Source organism: Petromyzon marinus, chromosome 38 (genome assembly GCF_048934315.1).
Source record: "Petromyzon marinus isolate PM22_M1 ecotype Great Lakes invasive population chromosome 38, UKy_Petmar_22M1.pri1.0, whole genome shotgun sequence".
Taxonomy (NCBI): domain Eukaryota; kingdom Metazoa; phylum Chordata; class Hyperoartia; order Petromyzontiformes; family Petromyzontidae; genus Petromyzon; species Petromyzon marinus.
Genome location: NC_133704.1, coordinates 10,825,496 through 10,847,684, shown reverse-complemented (window position 1 = coordinate 10,847,684; position 22,189 = coordinate 10,825,496). Strand labels below are relative to the sequence as shown.

At 50.7% G+C, this 22,189-nt stretch overlaps 1 protein-coding gene across 3 annotated transcripts in view; it reads right to left on the bottom strand.

Annotated features, from left to right (window-relative positions):
* MYO1C (myosin IC) overlaps positions 1-22,189 on the bottom strand; it is a 97,367-nt gene that overhangs the window by 16,187 nt on the left and 58,991 nt on the right. For all 3 annotated transcript variants that reach the window (XM_032967623.2, XM_032967624.2, XM_032967622.2), the window contains 19 exons: positions 21,939-22,137; positions 19,797-19,877; positions 18,261-18,440; positions 17,452-17,550; positions 15,485-15,598; positions 14,565-14,636; positions 13,964-14,083; positions 12,724-12,791; positions 11,519-11,624; positions 11,236-11,316; positions 10,478-10,569; positions 7,400-7,494; positions 6,710-6,756; positions 5,870-5,950; positions 4,992-5,097; positions 4,515-4,632; positions 4,217-4,330; positions 3,409-3,485; positions 2,722-2,790 (listed from right to left, as the gene is read on the bottom strand). In XM_032967623.2, coding sequence (XP_032823514.2) covers positions 2,722-2,790; positions 3,409-3,485; positions 4,217-4,330; positions 4,515-4,632; positions 4,992-5,097; positions 5,870-5,950; positions 6,710-6,756; positions 7,400-7,494; positions 10,478-10,569; positions 11,236-11,316; positions 11,519-11,624; positions 12,724-12,791; positions 13,964-14,083; positions 14,565-14,636; positions 15,485-15,598; positions 17,452-17,550; positions 18,261-18,440; positions 19,797-19,877; positions 21,939-22,137 — 1,919 coding nt within the window. The remainder of the gene's footprint in view (positions 1-2,721; positions 2,791-3,408; positions 3,486-4,216; positions 4,331-4,514; positions 4,633-4,991; positions 5,098-5,869; positions 5,951-6,709; positions 6,757-7,399; positions 7,495-10,477; positions 10,570-11,235; positions 11,317-11,518; positions 11,625-12,723; positions 12,792-13,963; positions 14,084-14,564; positions 14,637-15,484; positions 15,599-17,451; positions 17,551-18,260; positions 18,441-19,796; positions 19,878-21,938; positions 22,138-22,189) is intronic.

The following is a 22,189-nucleotide window of genomic DNA, read 5'->3' as shown; positions in this document are numbered from 1 at the left end:
ACATTCACTCCAAGTGCACACTTGGAGTGAATCACACGCAAACATGTACTGAACGAGACCAACAAATCAAGTTAAGTGGACGTGACAAAGATCCAAATGATGACCCGCATTGTTTTGAACAGACTTCATGATATCATTAGGCAAATCACATCTTGCGCAGGCAGCGAGGGAAATTGTCACTGGTCCCCCCAGCTGCGAGAAATTTTGCAGCAACGTGTGTGGAGGCATGCCCCGAGTTGGGTGCATCTTTATTACGGCAGCGACAATCACTCGGCTTTCTTCTCGTAGTACGGCCGCTGATGTCGATGCAGAGCGACAACTACAATGTCACATTCAAGTGGCCAAGCGCAAACGACCGCGTCAGGAGCAGCGGTGTATCGCCGTGACGATGTCTCCTTCGTATTTGTGGACCGGGCATCGCATCGTTCTACGTCGTACAGTCTCTGTTCTGGATGCCCACAGTCAGATGATCTGTCCCACCCCATAAATCGGAGCTCACAATGTGACGAATATAAAACTATTTAAAAAATTAAACTGTTTTTCTTTTACCAGGTCAGGCCCACTGAGCTCCATAGATATTTTTCAGAAGCGACCTGACCACAAATGATAGCTCAACGAAGTGGCTTGTCAAGTAGAAATGTATAGCAGCCAAATACTCTAAAAGCAAGTTTCTATATGTGGACGGGAAATACCGGATGACCCGGAGAAAAATCAACGCGACCACGGGGAGAACATGCAAACTCCACGTACACCAGGCGTCAGGGTCGGGATCGAACCCACGACCTACTGCACACCAGGCGAGGTAGTCAATCTGTCCCTTCCGTATGGGATAGTGCGTTGCTCCCTCTCACACGTGTGGGTGTTCTCCCGGGTGCTCCCGTTTCCTCCGACGTGCGTAAACGCACTCGTGAATAAAACCAAATCAATGAAAAAGACTACACAGAGCCCCGCGCAACTGTTGGTGCCTACTCGCCGCTTCGCCGCTTTCCAGCTTCCTCAAGCCAATGCGAGGTGCGAATTTGCATGCACGACGCCAGTACAAAACTGAAGACTATTATCGCTACGAATACAACGTGCAGTAGATCTGCGGCGTCGTGAACGCCGTGTTTCCCTTGCGTGTTGTGCTTGTTGCGTTGGCCAACTGCACGCGTTGTGTGCTCGCGCGTGCCAAGCCGCCGTTCTTGGGACGGGACATGCTCATCTTCCGACACCGCTCTGCGTTCACGACGGCCCGCCGCTGGGCTTGGTAAATTGGCAGGTCACACGACGCTCTACACACAGCTCCCCATTTTGGCGAGTCACGTATTTGTGACTGCTGCCAGCGATTCATTTGCAACGTCAAATCGTTAGATTTGCACACGGTGGTGAGGTGACTGCCCTGGTTGGGTGGATTTACACGTGTTGAGATTGTGTCACGACCAACGATACCCACCTGACGTGGTGAACATAAAAAAAACAAAGCCCTCTGATTGGTACTTAACGGGCCTGGATGGGGATTGGTTAGAGGCGGGGAAATTGATTAAGTGGATTGGAGGAGAAATTCAAAATGAAAATGGCGGGAAACAGAGGATGATTGACAAGGAGGTCGGTTGGTATCCGTTAGAGAAAGTGGGAAGGTGATTGGCTGGAGGGAAAGTGGATCAAGGAACCTTCGAGAAAGGGGCTTGAGGGATATATTAGGAGGGGGGAAACGCGAGAGCTCGAGACGCTTGGAGTGAAGGGAATCTTTGAAGACTGTCTCTCTCGTGCTGGAAGAAATAAAGACTCCTATTAATGAAGACGACCGTGTCAGGTGTCACTACACACGTCCAGGGAATAATACACCACTTGTCCCTCCAAGGCACCTTGCAGTAATGCACTCACACACGTCACACGCCGCCCACATCCGTACCGCCTCAACTCCCACTCGTGGACATTCTCACGAAGCTGTGACTGCTGCGCCCATCGGCCAGATCTGATGCACGATAGCTTAGATTACCGACAGAACGAAACCGTAACAGGACACGAAGGGGATGTGAGTGGTAAGAGTGAGCCGAGCCGAGCTGAGTCATGCGACGGAGAAGTTGGATCGCGTCACTATATCCGTAGTACGCGAACATTAGAACCGAAGACGACCGTGCCGATTAAAAATAAACATGACGCATCTTCTTCGCCTTGTGGGGAAAAAAGTAGTGGTCGATGAGTAACATAATGCCATTCAGGCCGGAAATCCCCACTGAGTCTCAAGCTTCTTTCGTCAAAGGATGTCCCCCTCCTGCCTTTGGGATGTTTGGCAAATTCCTCGTCAAGGGAAACTCCCGCGTATGGACGGAAACGGCAGGAGCTCGAGAAACATCCACGACCCGTAGTACGAGGGGGACCACGAAAGCCTAAAGACGTCCACGCGGACGAGTTCACGGCGTGAGAGTTTCCCCAAACCAACAAGATCGACCGATCCCTTGCCTCGTTGCGCGATGGACCGGCGGAGGCGTAACATCGCACGACACGTTCGGCTAAAAACCAAACAAGCCGCGGCGCAAGGGTCGGCAAAGATGCCGGCAGAGTGGGGGTCTGGGGTCAACAAAGTGTGACGTTTAACACCGACGAAGAAGCAGCGCCAAGCGATGCAATAACGGCAGAGGGGACCGGGGTGAGCGAGGAAGGGGGAGGGAACATCGGGCCACAGCGACGAGCCGCGTCGCTCCTCTGAGTGAGGTGCGTGTTGACGCGCGGCCCACTCACATGCAGTCCGCATCTTCAGGAACTTCTTCCGCTGGTAGTGTCCACGGTACGCCGCTTGCACAGTGGTCACTGCAGGACAACACGAGCGCGCGGGTCTGTCAACGTCCATCCGAACCCGCTCGCGATACACGAGTCCAATCGTTGCGCGTAAGCGTGTAACATTTAAACAATGTACGCACACAATATTAAAATGTACGCATGAATGTACGTTGAACGTCTTTCGCATCGTACGTAGCCAACCGTGCTAATTGGAGGAGCGGGGGGGGGCGGGACAACAAACTGAGCAAATGTAACTTTTTTGGATTCACGGCGATGCCAAGGCATCGAGATCGTGACGCCCCAGTGCGCGCAAGCTCGACAACTATGGTGGCGCCGTGGCATAGGTGGCTAACAACGCTGTTCTCATATACAACACTGTGCACTTAACCCCGCACGGTAATCGTTGCCCGTGAGCGATATCTGAACCCCGCCTGCTCCCTCAAGACCACGCCGACTCGAACCCACGGCGTGTGACGTGGCCTTCATCCAGCAGCGGATCGACGAAGGGATTGTCAATGACCGTCGTCCGTTTATTCATCGACAAACAGAGAGAGCCTCGGGAGCAACCACTGCCCGTTATGTTAATTTGTTAAACGGCCATAATAAGTGAAAGCGACCGGGCAAGGCGATCCCGAGGTGTTCACTCACCTATGCCGTGCTTTCGCTTTTCAAACGCATCCTCCGTCGCAAACAGGGTTTTTGGGAACCGGATGAAGATTTTGGACCTGTAAAAGTAAGTTTAAAAAGAAAACCACACACAATTCCGTGCATATATATCGTTGCCAGCGAAGTCTGTACACGCGTTTCAAACATCTGTAAGTGTGACCCTCCCCGACTGGGACATCTGCGAGTAAAAGAGCTTCAGAGCTCATCGGATTCCTCCTGCGGGCCTAAATAAAAGATTCTGATTCTGGAAGCAATTCCCCAGGGGCAGGCGGTGGTCGGCATCAGAAACACCCTCACGAAAGAACTCGTTCGGAAAATAAAACCTCGTATTTTGAACACGCCAAACGGTGGACATTGGGCTCTTGTAAAATAAGCGCCGTTTCCATCCACAGACGGTGTCTGATATAAGTCGGCTGCCTCAACAGGAAGATGGCCTTATGCATAGGGTGGTCTTATGTATAGGGTTTATTCTTTATAGAACCTTGCGTGCAAGGTGAGTGCACCTCATGGGCACAAAGCTTACGTGATTGCAAGACGTTCGCACTTAAAGCGTAAACAAAATTAAGTGAAACGTATCATTGTTGTCACTCTCTCGCGTTCTTAGGTGCCACGTTGGCATTGTGAAGAGGTCATTGGATAGACTCGTACCCTCCTCCATAGGAATGTTCAAATTTCACAAATGATTCAGGATCATCAAAGGAGATGGATGGGTAACCACCACAATTCTCATAAGAACAGGGAAATAAGACGAGTGGAAGATTGCTGGGTCGTGGCTGAGAGGCGCGCATACCGGCCCATCTTGAACTCCTCCGGCCGGTAGTTGAGGTGCTTCACCAGGCGCTTAACGCCCTCAACCTCCGGCCCGCGCCACGTGGGCCACGTCTCTGGGCACAAAGACTTGTACCTGGCCCGGGCACACAAAGGCAACGTCATACGGCATCCCATAAAAAGTAAAAGTAAAAAAAAAAAGTAACAAAAAAAAGAAAAAACCATCCTCAATAAACGGATTGAGGAATCGAGGCTCAGTGAAGTTTCGCGGGAACAACAAAAAAGCCCCCCGCCGGTAGGAGCGACGGGCGGTTGGTTACCTGTTGAGGAAGGCGTCGTATTTGCGGCGGTAGGCGAAGCCAGCCCTGCGCACACGCAGGTTCTCCATGAGACCCAGGTACTTCACCTGGTGGCGGATCAGCACGTCGTCGAATTTGTCTGCAGAGAGCGCACGCGTGGCGGTGGCGGGGGTGGGGGGAGCGCACGAGACAGCATTTCATCCCGGGCGCTGAGATCATACGCGAGCGTGGTGTATGAAAAACACAACGTCCGGATTTAGGCTAATTCTACGTTTTGATTCTCATGTGCAAGTCCGTTCACGGATGGAGCCCGCTGGGAGTGGATGCGGTCGACAATCATGGGAGAGTGTTTGTGTAACAAGGGTAGGGGGAGGGGTCTCGCAGGACAACTAAGAGATGGTTATGGCTTGGGGAGGGCCCTCCATCCACCAGTGGATAGATCACGGCTGACGATGATGACGACGACGATGATCGAGGTAGGCCTGGAGCGGCACTCACTGGGCTGCTTGGCGTCGTTGGGTTTGATGCAGCGCACGTAGGACGGCTCCTTGGACATGAGGATCTCCATCAGCTGTGCCAGGCTGCCTTTGAACTGCGTGGCCGCCTGTCCCACCACAACGATTCCAGGCACGCGGCGGTTCAGACTCAACGACTCTTGCCCGGTGCACACGCGCACCGCCTCTCGTCAAACCTCTTGCCTGCCGGGTTAGGGCCTCGCCACGCCGTGCGGATCGTGGGGGTTAATCGACAATACTTCACCACGCTGGTCACAGTATGGACTGATGAAGGCGAGGAGATACAGATACGCGAGCATGGAAGTATGGTCGAATGAATTTTGCTGCAACTGCCCTCTGCTGCCCAACCACAATGCCCCACAACCTATCGGCAACCCCGCCGTGCTTGGTGGTCGCCCATCCATGCATTATCCAAGCTCAAACTCTGCTTAGCTTTTGAGATCCGGTGAGATTGAGTTAAATACATGTGGTAGAAAAAAGACTAGCTTATTGTACTCAATCGCAATCTCAGATCGTGACGAATCTTATCCGATCGCTGGGTAGGGGTGAATTATTATTGTGTGCCCAAAACACAATTGAGCAAACATATACATAAAAAAATGATTGACGAGGTTGTAAACATGAAAAATAATTATTGCGAGGAAAGAGCTCCATGAGCTTCACTTTATGAAGGGAAAACCCTCCAACTGATCGCTGCGCACGTGCCGATAAAAACGATTCATATCGCACCCCGAGCGTATTTACATAACGGCGTCGGCTCGTTTGCACCGTTACACTGGCGTCACCGCTGTTGGCATGATGACAAAGTCGCGCCAAACCGCGGGCGTGTACTTGCGGCGAAGCGGTGAGTGGAGTCATCACCGTTTCCGGGCGCTTCTTGTCGACCAGCTCGCTGCGCTGGAAGCACTGCTTCAGGATGGCGTTCTCCGCTCCGGCCATGGCCTGGAAGATGCACGCACAGACGCCCTGAGCAACGGGGTCCCCCGCCCCCAAAACGCGCAAGCAGCAAGGCCACGTGTACAACGGCCCCCTCCACCCCCCAAAGAGCCGACAGAGACTGCAGGGGGGTTATAAGTGCAGTTGGTGAGAACCTTTTTTTTTTTACAAACCAGGCAAGGCCCACCGAGCCATATAGTTATTTTTCAGAAGCGACCTGGTAATCACAAATTATAACTCAACAAAGTGGCTCATCATCGCGTCGAAATTTATAGCGGTAGGCAAATACTCTAGGGGCGCGCGATTATAAATGGGAAGGGGAAAAAGCGGTGGACCCGGAGGAAAAAAAAAAGAGTAAGAGAGATGAACACTCCAAATATTCAGGCATCAGGGTCAGGATCGAACCCACGACCTCCTGTATACCAGGCGAGGTAGTTAACATCTCGCCACCAGGGCACCTATGAAGGCCGGCATGGCACACAAGAGAGCGGGTGGCGTTATCAGCACCACACCTGGCCACCTTTGTCTTCCCCAGTGTAGATATTTAGACACTACGTCTCGTAGTCATTAAAGGCCGAGCCTAGGTACGTATTGGCAACTGCTATTTGTTCTTTGGGGTTAACCGCAACGGCCGTTGTTTTGACACCGTATCAAAAATAAAATAAATGCATGAAAAAATCACTCCCATTAAAATCACTCCATTCATATTTGTGACTGTGCATGAATGAACGCCTGCCAGGAAAATTTCACACAACTCGGCAGTACCTCTTTCAGGTTCCGGAACAACAGATCATTGTTCTTGTCCAGAAACCCTGCAAACGGCAAGGCAGCGGAATACGATTAAACCTCAAAGCAGCGCTTCCGTTAGATAACGCTGCTTAGCAGGGGTAAACGAGTCGCAACAACAACAACAACAACTACGTGACAGTCAGCTCTCTCGAGAACTTCGGTCCACAAACGCTGAATTCTTGTCGACAAAACGCGTACACAAACTAAACTTTAATTTCTCAGAGACTTCAAAGACCTCCGTCGTTACTTCTCAACTCTGCTTGTCTCGTACCCTACTTCCCTTGTAACCGGGCCTCTGCTGGCAATGTTACCTCCGCAGCAAGAAGTGGATGCCCCAAGCTAACGCGGGCGTCGGTGACACGCTCTGCTACCAGGGGCGGAGCCAGGGGGGGTGACAGGGTTAGACAATTGTCACCCCCGAAAAAAAATAAAAAATCGAAAATCTGAAACATTCTGTGTATAAGTGTACGGACACTCGGTCTGGCGGACTCCGTGCAACTGCATTGTCAGAGTGTGTCGCCAACCGATGGCGTCTAGTTCAACAGCCTGACTCTCTAATCATTCTTGAAATAAAAATTTGTTGAATGTCACCCCGGGCTGAAAATCCTGGCTCTGCCCCTGTCCGCTACTCTACGCACCACTCATGGCCGGGTGCGGGTTCCCCACCTGTCACGTTGTAGTTGACCTCCCCAGCGTAATGCTGAAGGCGGAATTCTTCCCGCGCCATCGTCTTGCGGGTCTTTTGGTCCGCCAGCTTGTGCCTGCGTCCACGCAGAATCGGAATCGTCGGGAATTTTTACAAATCCTGGAGGAACCTGATGAGCTACGAAACTCATTTGTTTCACGGATGTCCCGTACGGGGCGAGTCGGGAAAGTTGCAACAAACGATAGGAAAAAATAACGATAGGAGTGAAAATTATAGGAAAGGTAAGCAAATCACTACAAGTACATAAATACTCTAAAACTATACTCTTTGGTTCTTTCGGTAAAGTCACATAGCTAGAAATAGATCGCGACGTTTCGATCGCAAGACAAGCAATCGTCATCAGGTGGAGGCAACTACTGGTCTAAAACCGTTTTCTTTATTTTACCAGGTAAAGTCCACTGAACTTTCAGCTATTTTTAAGAAGCGACAAGGCCACAAATGATTGCTCAGCAACAAAGTGGCTTATCACGTGGATATGTATAGGAGCCAAATACCCTAAAGACACAGAACCCCCCCCCACCCCCTCCTCCACCTGGTTAGCCTCATAGATCCGAGTGAAACTGTTGTGAGCATTTTCCTTTTCAGGCCATAATGGTGCACGCCGAGTGTTCGAGTCTGCCTCTTCACAGCCCCACGCCGCGTAAGAATGAACATCAAGTCCTGCTACCCTGCGTGACAGAGGAATCGTGTGTCCGCGCAGTTGTAAATGAAACCGAGTAACATTTATTTTTGGATAGTGTAACTCTGCTATTGAAATTGTCATTACTTTTACTTGTTCACTTTGTATTGCGTTTGTGTTCGTTTCCCGTCCGTAATGTTTGGTATTACAACTTTATGTCGCCTTGTTATTGTACCCTAGGTCCCCCGAACATTCACTATTTTCTCAGCGGGCACCCACATGATCCCAACGAAGTTAAGATGTCCCTAGAGATTGCGAGCCAAACGGAATGTAAAATAAAACTAAAACACTCAAAAAACAAGACGACTGAAAAATGTGTCTAGAGATGCTTGGATTACTCCAATGCAACATGATACAACACACATGATTCGCGATCTCCCGGAGAGGTCCTTCTGTATATGCACCTCCGGTGGGGGGGTGGCCAGAAAGTTTCGGGAGATGCCTGTTCTCAAAAGTCCCGGACTCAAGATCCTACGCTTAACGTTGGCCATTTCAGGGGAGAACGCTCGTCTCGTGGATGAGACCGGTTCAGAAAATCGTGAGCAAGAGTCGAACTCGGGGTCGCCGGGTTTGTGGCGCAGCGCGCTAACCGCTACACTACCGCTCCCCACTGACAACGCGCGCACACACCACTGGATCACACCGCTAAAAAAAAAAACACGCTAAAAATTCAAGCTGCTATAAACTGTCAAGACATTTTCACAGGGAAATCACTTGAACTGTTTGACGTTAAGAAAAAAAAATCCACACCTCTGTGCCGACGTAAAAAATACACACGTACACGCGTAAGCATTGTGGGGTTACTGTACGGAGAAAGTGCTGGAGGGTACCCGTTGAGATAGTTGGGAACAGGTGGCAGTAAGCTCCTGTATAGGTTATAAATAATACACGTTCAGATCATTGAAGATAAGTGCTGTAGCGGGGTGGAGGGCATTGCCCGACAAGGGCGGGGCCGAGCGGGTATACAAGGGCACGCACGAGACAAGCAGAACAACGAGGTGACAGACATCGGGGCTGACTGAGGGGCTGACTGATCGCGGAGCGACGAGGTGGAAACCATCGGGGCTGACTGAGGGGCTGACTGATCGCGGAGCGACGAGGTGGAAACCATCGGGGCTGACTGTTCGCGGGGTAGTAAATACGTCCGGAGTTGTAAATACGTTATTCTTTAGTAATAAAGACTTCACCGCTTTAGGAATGGATGTGTAAATACGTTATTCTTTAGTAATAAAGACTTCACCTCCGTCAGAATGGACGTGTAAATACGACATTCTTTAGTAATAAAGACTTCACCTCTCTCAGAACGGACATGTAAATACGTTATTCTTTAGTAATAAAGACTTCACCGCTTTAGGAATGGACGTGTAAATACGTTATTCTTTAGTAATAAAGACTTCACCTCTCTCAGAACGGACGTGTAAATACGTTATTCTTTAGTAATAAAGACTTCACCTCCATCAGAATGGACGTGTAAATACGTTATTCTTTAGTAATAAAGACTTCACCTCCGTCAGAACGGACGTGTAAATACGTTATTCTTTAGTAATAAAGACTTCACCTCTCTCAGAACAGACGTGTAAATACGTTATTCTTTAGTAATAAAGACTTCACCTCTCTCAGAACGGATGTGTAAATACGTTATTCTTTAGTAATAAAGACTTCACCTCCGTCAGAATGGACGTGTAAATACGTTATTCTTTAGTAATAAAGACTTCACCTCTCTCAGAATGGACGTGTAAATAAGTTATTCTTTAGTAATAAAGACTTCACCCTCTCTCGGAACGGACGTGTAAATACGTTATTCTTTAGTAATAAAGACTTCACCTCTCTCAGAATGGACGTGTAAATACGTTATTCTTTAGTAATAAAGACTTCACCCTCTCTCGGAACGGACGTGTAAATACGTTATTCTTTAGTAATAAAGACTTCACCTCTCTCAGAATGGACGTGTAAATACGTTATTCTTTAGTAATAAAGACTTCACCTCCATCAGAATGGACGTCTCGAATGAGCTTCTTTCCACCATGATAAAGTTAACGTGAAAATCGATCGATCATTGATTTCCACTCATCGCATTATACAACCCATGGAGTAATCAAATAAAAAAAACAGCTGCAGGTTGTTGCGCGTCACGAACCAAACTACTCGGTAAAGAAATTAACGCGATCCACGCATTCTGGGTGTTCCAGAAAACATTGCAAATAATGCTCGTAAAAACCGGTAGGTGTCAAAATTGGCATTCTGGGTGCTTTTGGTTAGAGGCAAGAGAGCAACACGCAGCTCGCAATTCCTCCAGTTATTATTTTTCTTCTTTCATAATAATTCGTCGTTTGCGAGCGGCGTTGTGGAGGGCGCTCACGTGAGGAAGTGCGGGTGTTCTCCCACCGTCTTCTCCAGCTTCTCCAAGAAAGTCAGGTCCGTTGCATCGCCTGGCCTCAGGCACTCCTCATCCTGCGTGGTAGCCGGGGTCACGCGAGCGGTTAATTAAAGGGATCCTTCCCCCCTCCTCGTTCCCCGCCACCACCCCCTCCCCCCTCGGCCCCCGGCGCCTCCCCCTCTTCGTTACTGGGCACGTTACACGAGGCCAATGATCCGAATGCTTTCAAGGTGTACAAGCAGAAGATGATTATAATAATAATAATCATTAATTGTTGGTTAATTGAATAAACACCAATTCTTATGCTCACACTTAATTACCAATTCAATCTAAGATACATACGAGTGTCAAAACGAAAAAGAATTACTCAAGACATTTACAGAAAAATCTAATAGATGCGGTGTAAAAAAATATGATTGAAACGCAGACGTGGAATATTTATTTTAAATTATAATAACAAAGGTCTATCAAACCTGGTCAAAAGCATAATTCTGGTTCATCCAAAGCACGATGCCATTAAATACACACATTGCATAGTGTGCATTCATGTCCAATTCATACATGTATTTAGCAGTAGAGATTATATAGATTCATACCACTACTGATTTTACAAGCACCAACAACAGCATGCATGTGAGCCTTGCCAAGCGATGGGATAACTTTACTGACAGCAAGCATCTTATTAATCCAGAGAACGCGGTATTACTTTTCAACGTGATCAAAGTGTAAAAGGTACAAACCAGGATGGAGATGATGCCCTTGAACTTCTCCTCCACAAGGTCACAAATTATCTTGTTGTTGAAGTACTGCACTGGTTCCCACTGCAATGATAAATATAATTTCAACAAAACAAAACAGCCAGCAGCTCAGTGCGGGCCCTCGTAATAATGCTGCGGCTCGGATCAACCGACGCAACTGTCAAAAAATAACATGACAGGCCGGCCACTCAAAAGGCATGGGCCACGGGAGGGGGGGGACGGTCACACGGCGGCTATTCGTGGACAGAACCACGCTCGACCTGACCTCGATTCCCTCCGACTCGTACTCCTCTTGCTCCGACTTGAGGGTGAGCTCGATGAACAGCTGCTGCAGCTTCTCGTTGCAGTAGTTGATGCAGAACTGCTCGAAGCTGCGCACGCAGCACAGGAGGGCGGAGGTGGAAAACGACGGGCAACGCGGGGGAGTGAGATGACGGGCCGCAGGAAGGACGCCGCTGAAGCAGGTTGCGCGTGTGTGCGTGCGTGCGTGCGCGCATCAACCGACCACAATCAGTTGCCGCGATGGTGCCGTATAAACGTGCGTTGAGGTTATTTCGCTGCTATAAATTTCCACATAAGCCACTTCGTTCAGCTTTCATTTGTGGCAAGGTCGCTTCTGAAAAAGAAGCTAATAGCTCAGTGGGCCTTACCTGGTAAAATGAAAAATAGTTGAGTTTTATTCGTCTTTTTTTCTGCGATTTGCTTGCCTCTCCTATACTTTGCACTCCTGTCGTGTTTCTGTATTGTCTGTGATTGTAACGTTCTGACATGAAACAGAGCTTTATAGCTCATCGGATTCCTCCAGTATAGATACATATTCTGATGATATTTTACTGTAAAAGCTGGCGATAAGCACATGGCCAGGTTTGTTTAAATCCGTAGTCGTGTGCTTGTATCAGAAGTTGCATTTTGCCCCCCACCCCACCGCCACCCAGCAGTGTAATCCAAGCATGTTTTGCCGATAGGCAAACTGTGCCCACATAAGGTGCTCTCATATCCAACGTCGTCTACTCTGTCCACAAGACACCTGAAAAATTACCGCTTAGAAACTGCAATCAAAGTTCATCTTCGTGTGGGTGATGTTGATGTAGGCCAGCAGTGGGCCAACCGACGTCTCCCCGAGCCGCATGCGGCTCGTAAATCCACCCACACGCGGCTCTATCGAAGGGGCGTAACATAGAACGTACTACAACGGCAGCAGCAAAGGATGATGAATGTCTCCCCGTGCTGTGCCGAAAACTGTCACGATATACACACACACACACACTTATATATGACACATTTGACTCTTTCAAGAACTCACGAGAACATTTTGCCTCCTGGTCCGTGACGGGTTGGTCACCCCTGATGTAGAGCAAGAACGACGGACGACAACAACGATAATAACGATGACGACCGCAAGCGCTCGCGCCTGCACAAAGTTCGTTTTTATCCCAGCGCGGACGCCAGAGGCCGCGCGATGTCCCTCACCTGTTCTGCTGGAAGACCTCGAAACCGTAGATGTCGAGGAGCCCAATCACAGACTTCTGCTGCGTATCCTGAAACGCCAAACGGGGCGAGACGCTGTGCGACAAGTCCACGCTCGTCCATCGTAACGCGAGCCCCCCGCCCCCCCCCCCCCCCCCCAGAGCCACGGCCCAAGCCACTCGGCAAGTGGAGGAAGCTTACACGCTACGCACCGCTGATGCACAAACGTCTCCAACCTCAGCCTTTGTTCCCCACAACCCACTAAAGGGTACCACCCGTTACATTTCAACCCACCCCCCCCCCCTAATTATCACGTGGGAGGCAAAATAAAAAAAAATGTTTTTAAATTAATTTACTTCATTAGCATGGAAGCAAGGTGTTGTTGAAGCACGGGGCGTAATTTAGAAACCCCATTGTAAGGCCCCTCCCATTGCGTTAGAGGTTGTAATGCCGCCTTGATCAAGGGGTACGTGTTCTACTCTGCTTCCGACTGCCTTCTTGCTATTACGACTGACTGCACGCGTTTGTCTGAAGTTGAGATATGCACGGTAGATATTTATGCTACCAAACAAACCAGAAACAGTCAACGATGGATAAAGCTACAGGAATACCAATTAACGGCCCTTTGTCGATCCACTGCTGGATGAGGGCCTCCGTTTTATTCACCAGTGAATTGGTTTCCCGAATAACATCCCCAGCGACATTAAACGAAAGACGTGAGTGTGACAGCCCTGCTGCAGATTAAATTAATTATTGTTGGCGGCGTTCCATCATCACTGCGTGCTGCCTGGCATCTGCGTCTACTTCATTGCCCTCCCCCTCCCGCACTTCCGATGAGCACGGTTGGCTATGTACGGTATGTGAAAAAAGCTCGACATACAAACAAAGACAAAGATCCCCCGTATAGCCTTAACAGACTGTTGGGGCAGTGCTGTTTGCGAGCAGCACCTGTGAAGGCCAGCACGGCACACGAGAGGGTGGGGGTGGCAAACACCACGCCCGGCCGCCTTTGTCTCCCCAGTGACGATGTTTACACACCGCACCAGATACTAAATTTTAAGGCTGAGTCGACCTAGGGGAGGCTCAAGACCGGTTCAGATAATCGTCACTGGTGTTGGCCGTGAGCGGGAATCGAACTCGGGTTACCAGGTTCGTAGCGCGGCGCGCTAACCGCTACATTACCGCTCCCCACAACATACATATACACACACATACGCACATCTGTCTCAGGCAAAATTCTTACCTCGTTAGCCAGCGACTCATTGATCCGACTGACGAGCCACGAGAAGGTGCGTTCGTACACCGCCTTTGCGAGCGCGTCGCGGGCGTAGGCTGCCTGATCCACGCTCAAGGGGCTCACCAGCTGCACGCACACCCGCAGGGAAAGCGTGTCGACACGTGTGCGTGCGCGCCCCAAAATAGGCGAAGCTAGAGGGGACCACATCAACTCATTTCTTTTTTTTAAACGAATTTCTTTAAAACATTTTTTTTGCAATCCTAGGTGACGAGATGTTAACTACCTCGCCTGGTATACAGGATGTCGTGGGTTCGATCCCAACCCCGACGCCTGCTGTATATTTGGAGTTTGCATGTTCTCCGCTTGGTCGTGTGGATTTTTCTCCTGGTGCTCTGGTTTTTTCGCCGCCACATTTAGAAACATGCATGTAAGAGCATTTGGCTGCTATAAATTTCCACGTGATAAGCCGCATCGTTGAACTGCAATTTTTGGCGAGGTGACGTCTGAAAACTAGCTCCGTACCTCAGTGGGCCTTAACTTGGTAAAACAAAAACAAAAAAAAGTTTCAGTTCTCGTTTTAAATCACATTTAACACGGTCCTGCTCACCTCCTCGCCCTTCGCGATGATCTTCTTGTGCGTCAGCGACTCCTGCAGCTGCGTCACCGACACCGCGAGCAACTGCACGCCGTGACGCGAGACAAAGAGACACGCAACGTGGTCGAAGGGTTTCCCGAACGGCACCGCGTCCGCTTTATTGCTACGCGGTGGGTGGGGGCGCGCCCGATGGCAAACTGGGGTGGAGCGCGCGATTCCGCCATTGGGAGGGCAGCCCGCGTACAAATACCCGAAATCGGTTTTATTTTTTTTATTTTAGATTAAATTTTTTAAATATTTCCTCAGGCCCATTATCTGTAACGAGGTCTATAAAAAAAATGTGTTTTGCACAGTTTTGCGAGACGCCAACAGTGGTTGTCCGATGGATCGACTGGCTCCCATCACGGGTGTGGGGAATTTCCACCACTGGCTCAGGGCCGCCAACAGCCACCGACTGTCAACCGCGTTATGCTTTGCAAGATAATGAATGGTCGCAGCGTTTGGGATAACCGCGGCGAGGAGACGAGGTCAGAATGCACACACACACATTTACTTTTTGATCATGAGCAGCCTTCGAGAAGTGCTTTGCAGTGTCGGTCCAGAAGTTTGTGTCGGATTTATACATTTAAATAATACCACGAGGTCTAATTACACAGTGCCACGTCGCGTGTGAACATCTGCAGAAAGTGACCCTTGCAACCGCGAATTAACGCTGCACTGGGTGTGGGCGGTTCATCGGTCAGGGTGAATACATGGCCGTCAGATATGTGACACTGTACCGTGTTACTCTTCTACAGGTCCCACTATTATTGGCCTCTAAGAGTGACTGCACGGTACTCGTCAGAGAAGGTAGTGCAGTGCAAATAGACCGGAGAGCCAGAGTGTGTCGGCTACAGAAAGGTGCGCAGAGGACGTGTGGGGGAGAGAGCTACCCGAGCCAGATATCGGATCTGGGCATCTCCGGCGATCTTGGCGTGGCCTTGTTCGTCCTCCGTGTACTGCACATTCCCCAGGTGCAGGACGCTAGCCACCACCCCCAGCAGGGCCTGCGCAGCCAAGTCCATCGGATCAGAACAATCACGATCACGTTTTGCGGAACATCAGGAGGCATTTTGTTTGCGGGGGACAGGTTTTATTCAGCATGGCAAGCATATTGGGCATGTAACGATTCACCCTACGGGCGGCGGCAGGGGGGGGGGGGTGCAGTGCAAAGAATCGTCACAATCGGGCACAATTCCAGGATCGGTTCTTTATTGTCTTGCTCGTAGCATCTCATTTCTGCGATGCGGTCTGTCTTGCGTGCACCGTCTCAGTGCTGTGTGTGCTGGCTGTCTCCTTTGTACCGCTTTTAAAGTTGTCCTCGATCTCTCTCTCTCTGCGTTCGTTCTACCTCACTCGTTCCAACCGCGAGGCGAAAAGGAAACATTTTTTTTTTAATCAATAAAACGTGTGCAAATGTAAAATAACCGATTCTTACGAGACACAATTGTGATGCGCGTATAATGAGTGCGTGAACCGATTGTGACGGATGAACCGATGACGCAGTTCATGGAAATGCACAAAGTTGGGAACATGATCTTGCAGGGTCAGTGTTGAAACACACACAGGCTTTGATGCAGTGTTGACAAGTAGTCGAATTACCAACGGGCAGGTAACAGTAACCCCACACGACTCCTCCATTCTCAGTTCGTAATCAGATTATCCATTTTAAATTAACAAAAAAAACAAGGCAGGAACACCGCGTGAAGAGCACCGCTTGGCAGCATGCACCGCGCCCCCCTCCACAGCATGCATAATTACAACGTGCGAGCTAATCCGTATACACAGGGCACCAAACAACACATGCCGAGTCGTTGGATTTTAGGCCACAGGACACCGCATAAAGTCATGGGAAACGCTAATAATAGCTCGCAGCGCTCACCAGAGAGAATGTCTCTCCTTGCACGGCAACCAGATCCATCCACGCACCATAACACACCCCTATAACAGTGGCTATTCTATGTGGCAAACCAGCATGGTAAATGCACAATGGTTACACAAGCCAAGTGTGGGAGCATACCCCAAAACAGCCTCATGGCAGCACGCAGCACCCTCCTGGCCAGGCCCCAAAGTGAACCCCCTTTCCTAAGGGTCCCAACCAGGCAAAGCTCCCACCAGAGCCCCCTTTCTAGGGGATTTTCTTGGCAAAGTCCCCAAGTGAGCCCCCTTTCTTATGCCCAAGTCTCGACAGTAATGGTCGACCTGATAACAGCCATTGGATTACTTTTTCCCGGTACCCAAACCACCAAACTCGGCCTACGGGATTGCATAAGAGTGCAGCCATCCCTGTCAACTGCAGAACATTTTTTGGCTTTGGTCTAGAGCCTTGAGCTTTTGTATGTTATCCGTCAGCATTTGATCCGTCAGCCAGATGAGGCTACCGTTTTCCAATGTGCGTTCGGTTACATTGTAAACTGTTCCCACGCGAAAACAACATTTGAACCCAGCAACATTCCATGTTGAGTTTGTTTGTTTTTCCTAATCTGATCATTAATGTTTAAAAGCCGACAGCTGACCCGTGTCGTGGCAGCACGCAATCGTGAAGGCGCCAGAGCACGTCAGTTTCTCCTCTCCGGCCAAATCACCCGGGAGCTAGGTCGTGGACAAAACATGCGCGGTGCAGAAAAATCCACTGCTGCCCTGTACTATGGATCACATGTCTACACTCCCCACCTTCGCCAACGTTAACTGCATGCAGTACGGTCAAATAACCACCGCGGTACACACGACACGAGGCAAGCACCATCATCTACAGCAGCGTACTGACAACAGTGCTGCGTACAAGGCGTGTAACTCTCATCGCCGGTCACGAGGGCCGACCGGCAAAAACGGCAACACGCGCGCACAGCAGACTCCCCACCTCCACATCTTCGTCGCTGAAGCTGATGACGCGGAGGGCGTTGCGCACAATCTTCCACTCGTTCTTGTCGTTGATGGAGCTCACGCGGGAACACTGGCCCTGGCGCACGAACATCATCCCATCGGCACAAGAACTCCTCCCCGGTGTTTTTTTTACGGGGATAACCGCGCGTCGTTCGGCGTGACGTCCAAAGTTTTTCTCAACGTGCTCGCAGCTTCTCCGGGACCGGTTTGTCTATTCGTCGACTAAAAACGCTCAGTTCCTGAAGCTCCCCACGCGGCACGTTGGAGCAAAACGTCGGGGCATCGTCCGGAACAGCACACGCGGTAACGACCCGAACACGGAGCAGCGCGACCGCAAGACTCTCCGCAGTGGCACACAAGACGTGCCTTGTACGGGAAGTGCTCGTCAATGTTTATATTCACGGTCATAAATTGCAATTGTGGTGGACTGCTCTCCACGGGCCCACAGTGTTTTGCGTTGCGAGCCCTTGCCTCAAATTTCAGCCAACCCAGAGGCAAACTGCACACGGCAAAATCATCCCGAATGCACCCGATATCATCACATCTCAGAAGCCAAGCAGGAGTTGATTATGGCTAGCGATTGGATTGGGAGACTGCCCGGAAATACCGGGGCGTTGTAGGCTTGGGTTGCAAAGGCGGCCGGGCGTGGCGTTGGCCAACCACCCCCCCCTCTCTCGTGTGCCGTTCCGGCCGCCATAGGTGCTCGTTAGCAGCACTTACGGCCAACAGTCTGTCCAGGCTATACCGGGGGATGTTGCACAGCACTTGCGGGCACGTGCCGATCACCTTGATGAGATACTTGTAGTTCTGCGGGTTGCGATCCAGCCCCATGTGCCGCAGCACCTCGTCCTCGCCGCCCTCCAGCAGCTGGTAGAAGATGTGGAAGTTGCGCTCGCCGTGATTCTGGTGAACCACGCGTGACTTCTCCAGCAGGTAGTTGAGAATGTGTCCACCGACCGGGGCTCCCTGTTGTAAAGACAAAGATTCCCCCCCAACCCCCACCAACGTGTGGGCTCAACAGACTCTTGGGGCAAGTGCTGTTGGCGAGCAGCACCTATGGAGGCCGGCACGGCACACGAGGGGGTGGGTGGTCAGCGCCACGCGCCCGGCCGTACCAGGTACTCACACACACACACACAAACAGAGCGAAGCGTCACCTCGTTTAGACTTACAGATACGCAGGGGCGAGTGCTGCTGCTGCTAGCACGTGTGAATGCTTGCGCGGCACATAAGAGGGGTTTTAGTGCCCTGCTCCAGTTAGTGCCCTGCCCCACAAACCCGGCGACCTGGGTTCAATTCCTGGCCACGGCGAACATCAGCACTGACCGAGATCTGAACCGGTTCTGGGCCTCCCCTAGGTTGTTTCAGCCTCAAATGAGTTACTGACAGGGGGTGTAATCTTTCATTAGTGCGGAGAAAAAGGTGGCGTGGCATGATGCTGGCAACAGCATTCCCTTGTGCAGTGTCGGTCCTAGTAAGTGCTCGCAAACAGCACTTTCCCCAACAGCCTGTGCAGGCTATACAAGGGAATCTTTGTTCCTTTAATTTTTTGCAAAACAACGAGAGAAGCGTTGACCAGCACCGTGGCCTGGGCCAGCGTCGTTTCCCCCCCGCTGAAGTTCAACCATCGCACGGTAATTTTTTAAGGCCATTTCGACGTAAAGAAGGCCAAACACAGCTAAAGATGAGACTACGAATGCTGTGCAAGGAATCGAACCCAGGTTGCCAGGATCGTGGCACAAAACAAGAGACGCTACACGCCACCAGTCCCCACGCGCGCCCAGAATCACGTGAACATCTGATGAGAACGCATTCATTTGCGAAGGAACCGATGAGAATTTTCACGATGGTGATGATGCACGCTGCGAGACTAGGTCCCGCAACAGAGCACGCACAATTCGGTTGCGTCACCCGTAGTTGTGAATGAACTCTGTATCGGGCACACAGGGGAGCACTTTGGACAATCGCGGCGAGGAAATTGCGCATTGTGCCCTGCAACAATGAGAGAGTGGAGTGAACGGTGGTTGTAATTCACAGAGAGACGGGTCCTCAACACGGGAAAGTAGAAGTTTACATTGCATGCGATAAAATTGACGATTAATTATCATCATTATTTTTTTACATTCCCTCGAGTAAAAAACGCATCTTCCTAAGTCAGTTTATTCTATTTAGCTCCTCTGCCTCTCTTGGCCTTTCCTCATCCTTATTCTTACAAGGCACCTTACAAATGAATGTAAATGATTATTATTAACATAAAAAAACGCTCTCTCTCCGTTTCACCGAGTGCGACGACGCGACGGGGCGCGAGGCTCATTGCTTCACCTTGTAGTCAAACTGAATGTCCATGTATTTTCCAAACCGGCTCGAGTTGTCATTGCGAAGGGTCTTGGCGTTTCCAAATGCCTGACGCGAGACGGGGGGGGGGGGGGGGGGTGGGTGGGGGGTGGCGGGGAGGGGGGCGAGGGATTTGGAACAGAAACAAACACGAGTTAAAAAATAAACCCAGGGCAAAGGACCGCCTGCAGGCTTGGAAAAAGCGCTGTGAAAATGTATGTGAAAATACCAGGACAAAATAATTAATTCCGGGCAACGGTGGGGGGTGGGGGGGGAGGCGGGGGTTGTGATGTATGAATGCCCACGCATCCTGCGTTCGTGGTTTCTGTTAATAAGCATCAGAAATCGTGGAAGTTATTTCAAGTAAAAATTGCTCCCCCTCCAGGTTTATTTCTCACAAATTGCACGACTTCCTGTTTTCCGGAACCGTGATTGTTTTCTCCGTAAAAGGTCGCCGGTGCATCGGCTGCACGCTCTCGGGCTGCGCGTCAGCAGCCTTTCGTTGTTTTCACAGCAGCTGCCCCGAATCGAGTCGTTCGATCGGGAAGGAATTCATCCCCACCGCATTTGGGGTCGACCCCCCCCCCCCCTACCACCACTCACCACAATTGTCATCAACAGCCTGGCCCGGGTGTGCGGTCGGGTATGGGGTTAACTGTGGGAAAATCACGTGGTGTGTGCCTAGCATAAGCCTTAAAAATGTCATTATGTTTACCTCTAAGTGCATCAATGTTTTTTTTTACATTTGTGTGCATTCGTGTTATTTTATTTTCCGTCAGGCATGGCTTCGGGCTTGGCAAAGGGATTGTAGCAACCCATTTTTGCTCTGGATGTACGATTTACTCTTTTTTCTCGCGGTGGTACAGCGACGAAACAAATCAAGATTAAATACTCGAGCGTTGTCTTGTAGGATTGCAAGGAAGCAGGTGTTAGACATTACCAAGAAGACGGAGGTCATTTGCATTGCCCAAATAAAATAGCATTCAACCTTTCGGCCGATGGGTACTCCACACCGAGCGGAATTTGTTTAAACACCGCAAAACCCTGGCTGGTGGAATATCTTTTGACGTTTATTTACGACAAAACAGCCCATACCCCGCTCTCAATACTCGCCTTACGTAATTACACTTAATCATAGCGACGTCACGACCAGGACGCGATGTTGCGAGCATAAACACGACCAGAATAGACTCGGGTAATCTCAGTGACATTGGGGACCCTTCCAAGTAATTGTCCAGCCGGCCTCGGCGAGGGCACTGCACGTCAAGTCAAAACGTGTTTTGCCGTTGTATGTTTATAAATCCTTTCCCCCCCCCCCCAAAGTTTATTCATCAATTGTGCAATCAAGCCTCATGCCAAGGTGCTTGAGCATTCATTCGGACATCTCGCACAGCATTGCAACCGTCTCGGTGTGAGTGAGCGGCCCACGGAAGCGGATACCGCAGAACTCCCCCAGAGAGATTCCTTCAAGTGACCTTTGGTCCATATAGTGTGGGCGTGGGGAGAAGGGGCACTTTCCCGCAAGCGCTCCGTCGCTTAAGACTAATGTTCGTTTCGCGGCAACCAAGACCGATATGTAATTGTGAGAGCTGAAATTTAGCCAAATTAGGTGCACAACCAAATTTTACGTGACGTTTTTTGTTATTCACCCGTTCAGTCGACGATGAGACAATCAACTCACTAAAGCTTTTGAGAACCCGGTATTATCGCAAGCAGCTGCCTCAATTCAAAAACCCAGGATCCTCAGCGGTGCCAACTCGGCGCTCTGAACCTGTCGAGGGCCACCCGGTCAAACAACCCGGTCAACGACCCGGTCAGCGACCCGATCAGCGACCCGGTCAGCGACCCGGTCAGCGACCCGGTCAGCGACCCGGTCAACGACCCGGTCAAAAACCCGGTCAAAAACCCGGTCAACGACCCGGTCAACGACCCGGTCAACGACCCGGTCAAAGACCCAGTCAACGACCCGGCCAACGACCCGGCCAACGACCCGGCCAATGACCCGGCCAACGACCCGGTCAACGACTCGGTTAAACCGGGCGGCTTTTAAAACGGGGGGGGGGGGGGTGCCCTTCGGCGCTCTTCGAATCTGCTGCACCAGGGTGAGCGCGCGTGCCCGTCGCCCCTCACCTCGAGCACGGGGTTGGACTGCAGCAGGCGGTCGCGCACGATGTGCACGCGGTCGCTGCTCGGGCTCGTGATGGCCAGGTACTGCAGAATCTTCTTGGACGCCTCCGTTTTTCCCGAGCCGCTCTCGCCCGAGATCAGGATGCACTGGTCCCGTCGCTCCGAGCGCATCGAGCGGAAGGCGTTGTCGGAGATCGCGTAGCTGCGGCGTCGTTAACCAGTGTCATCCACAACCATCGTCGTCGTTAAGCTAA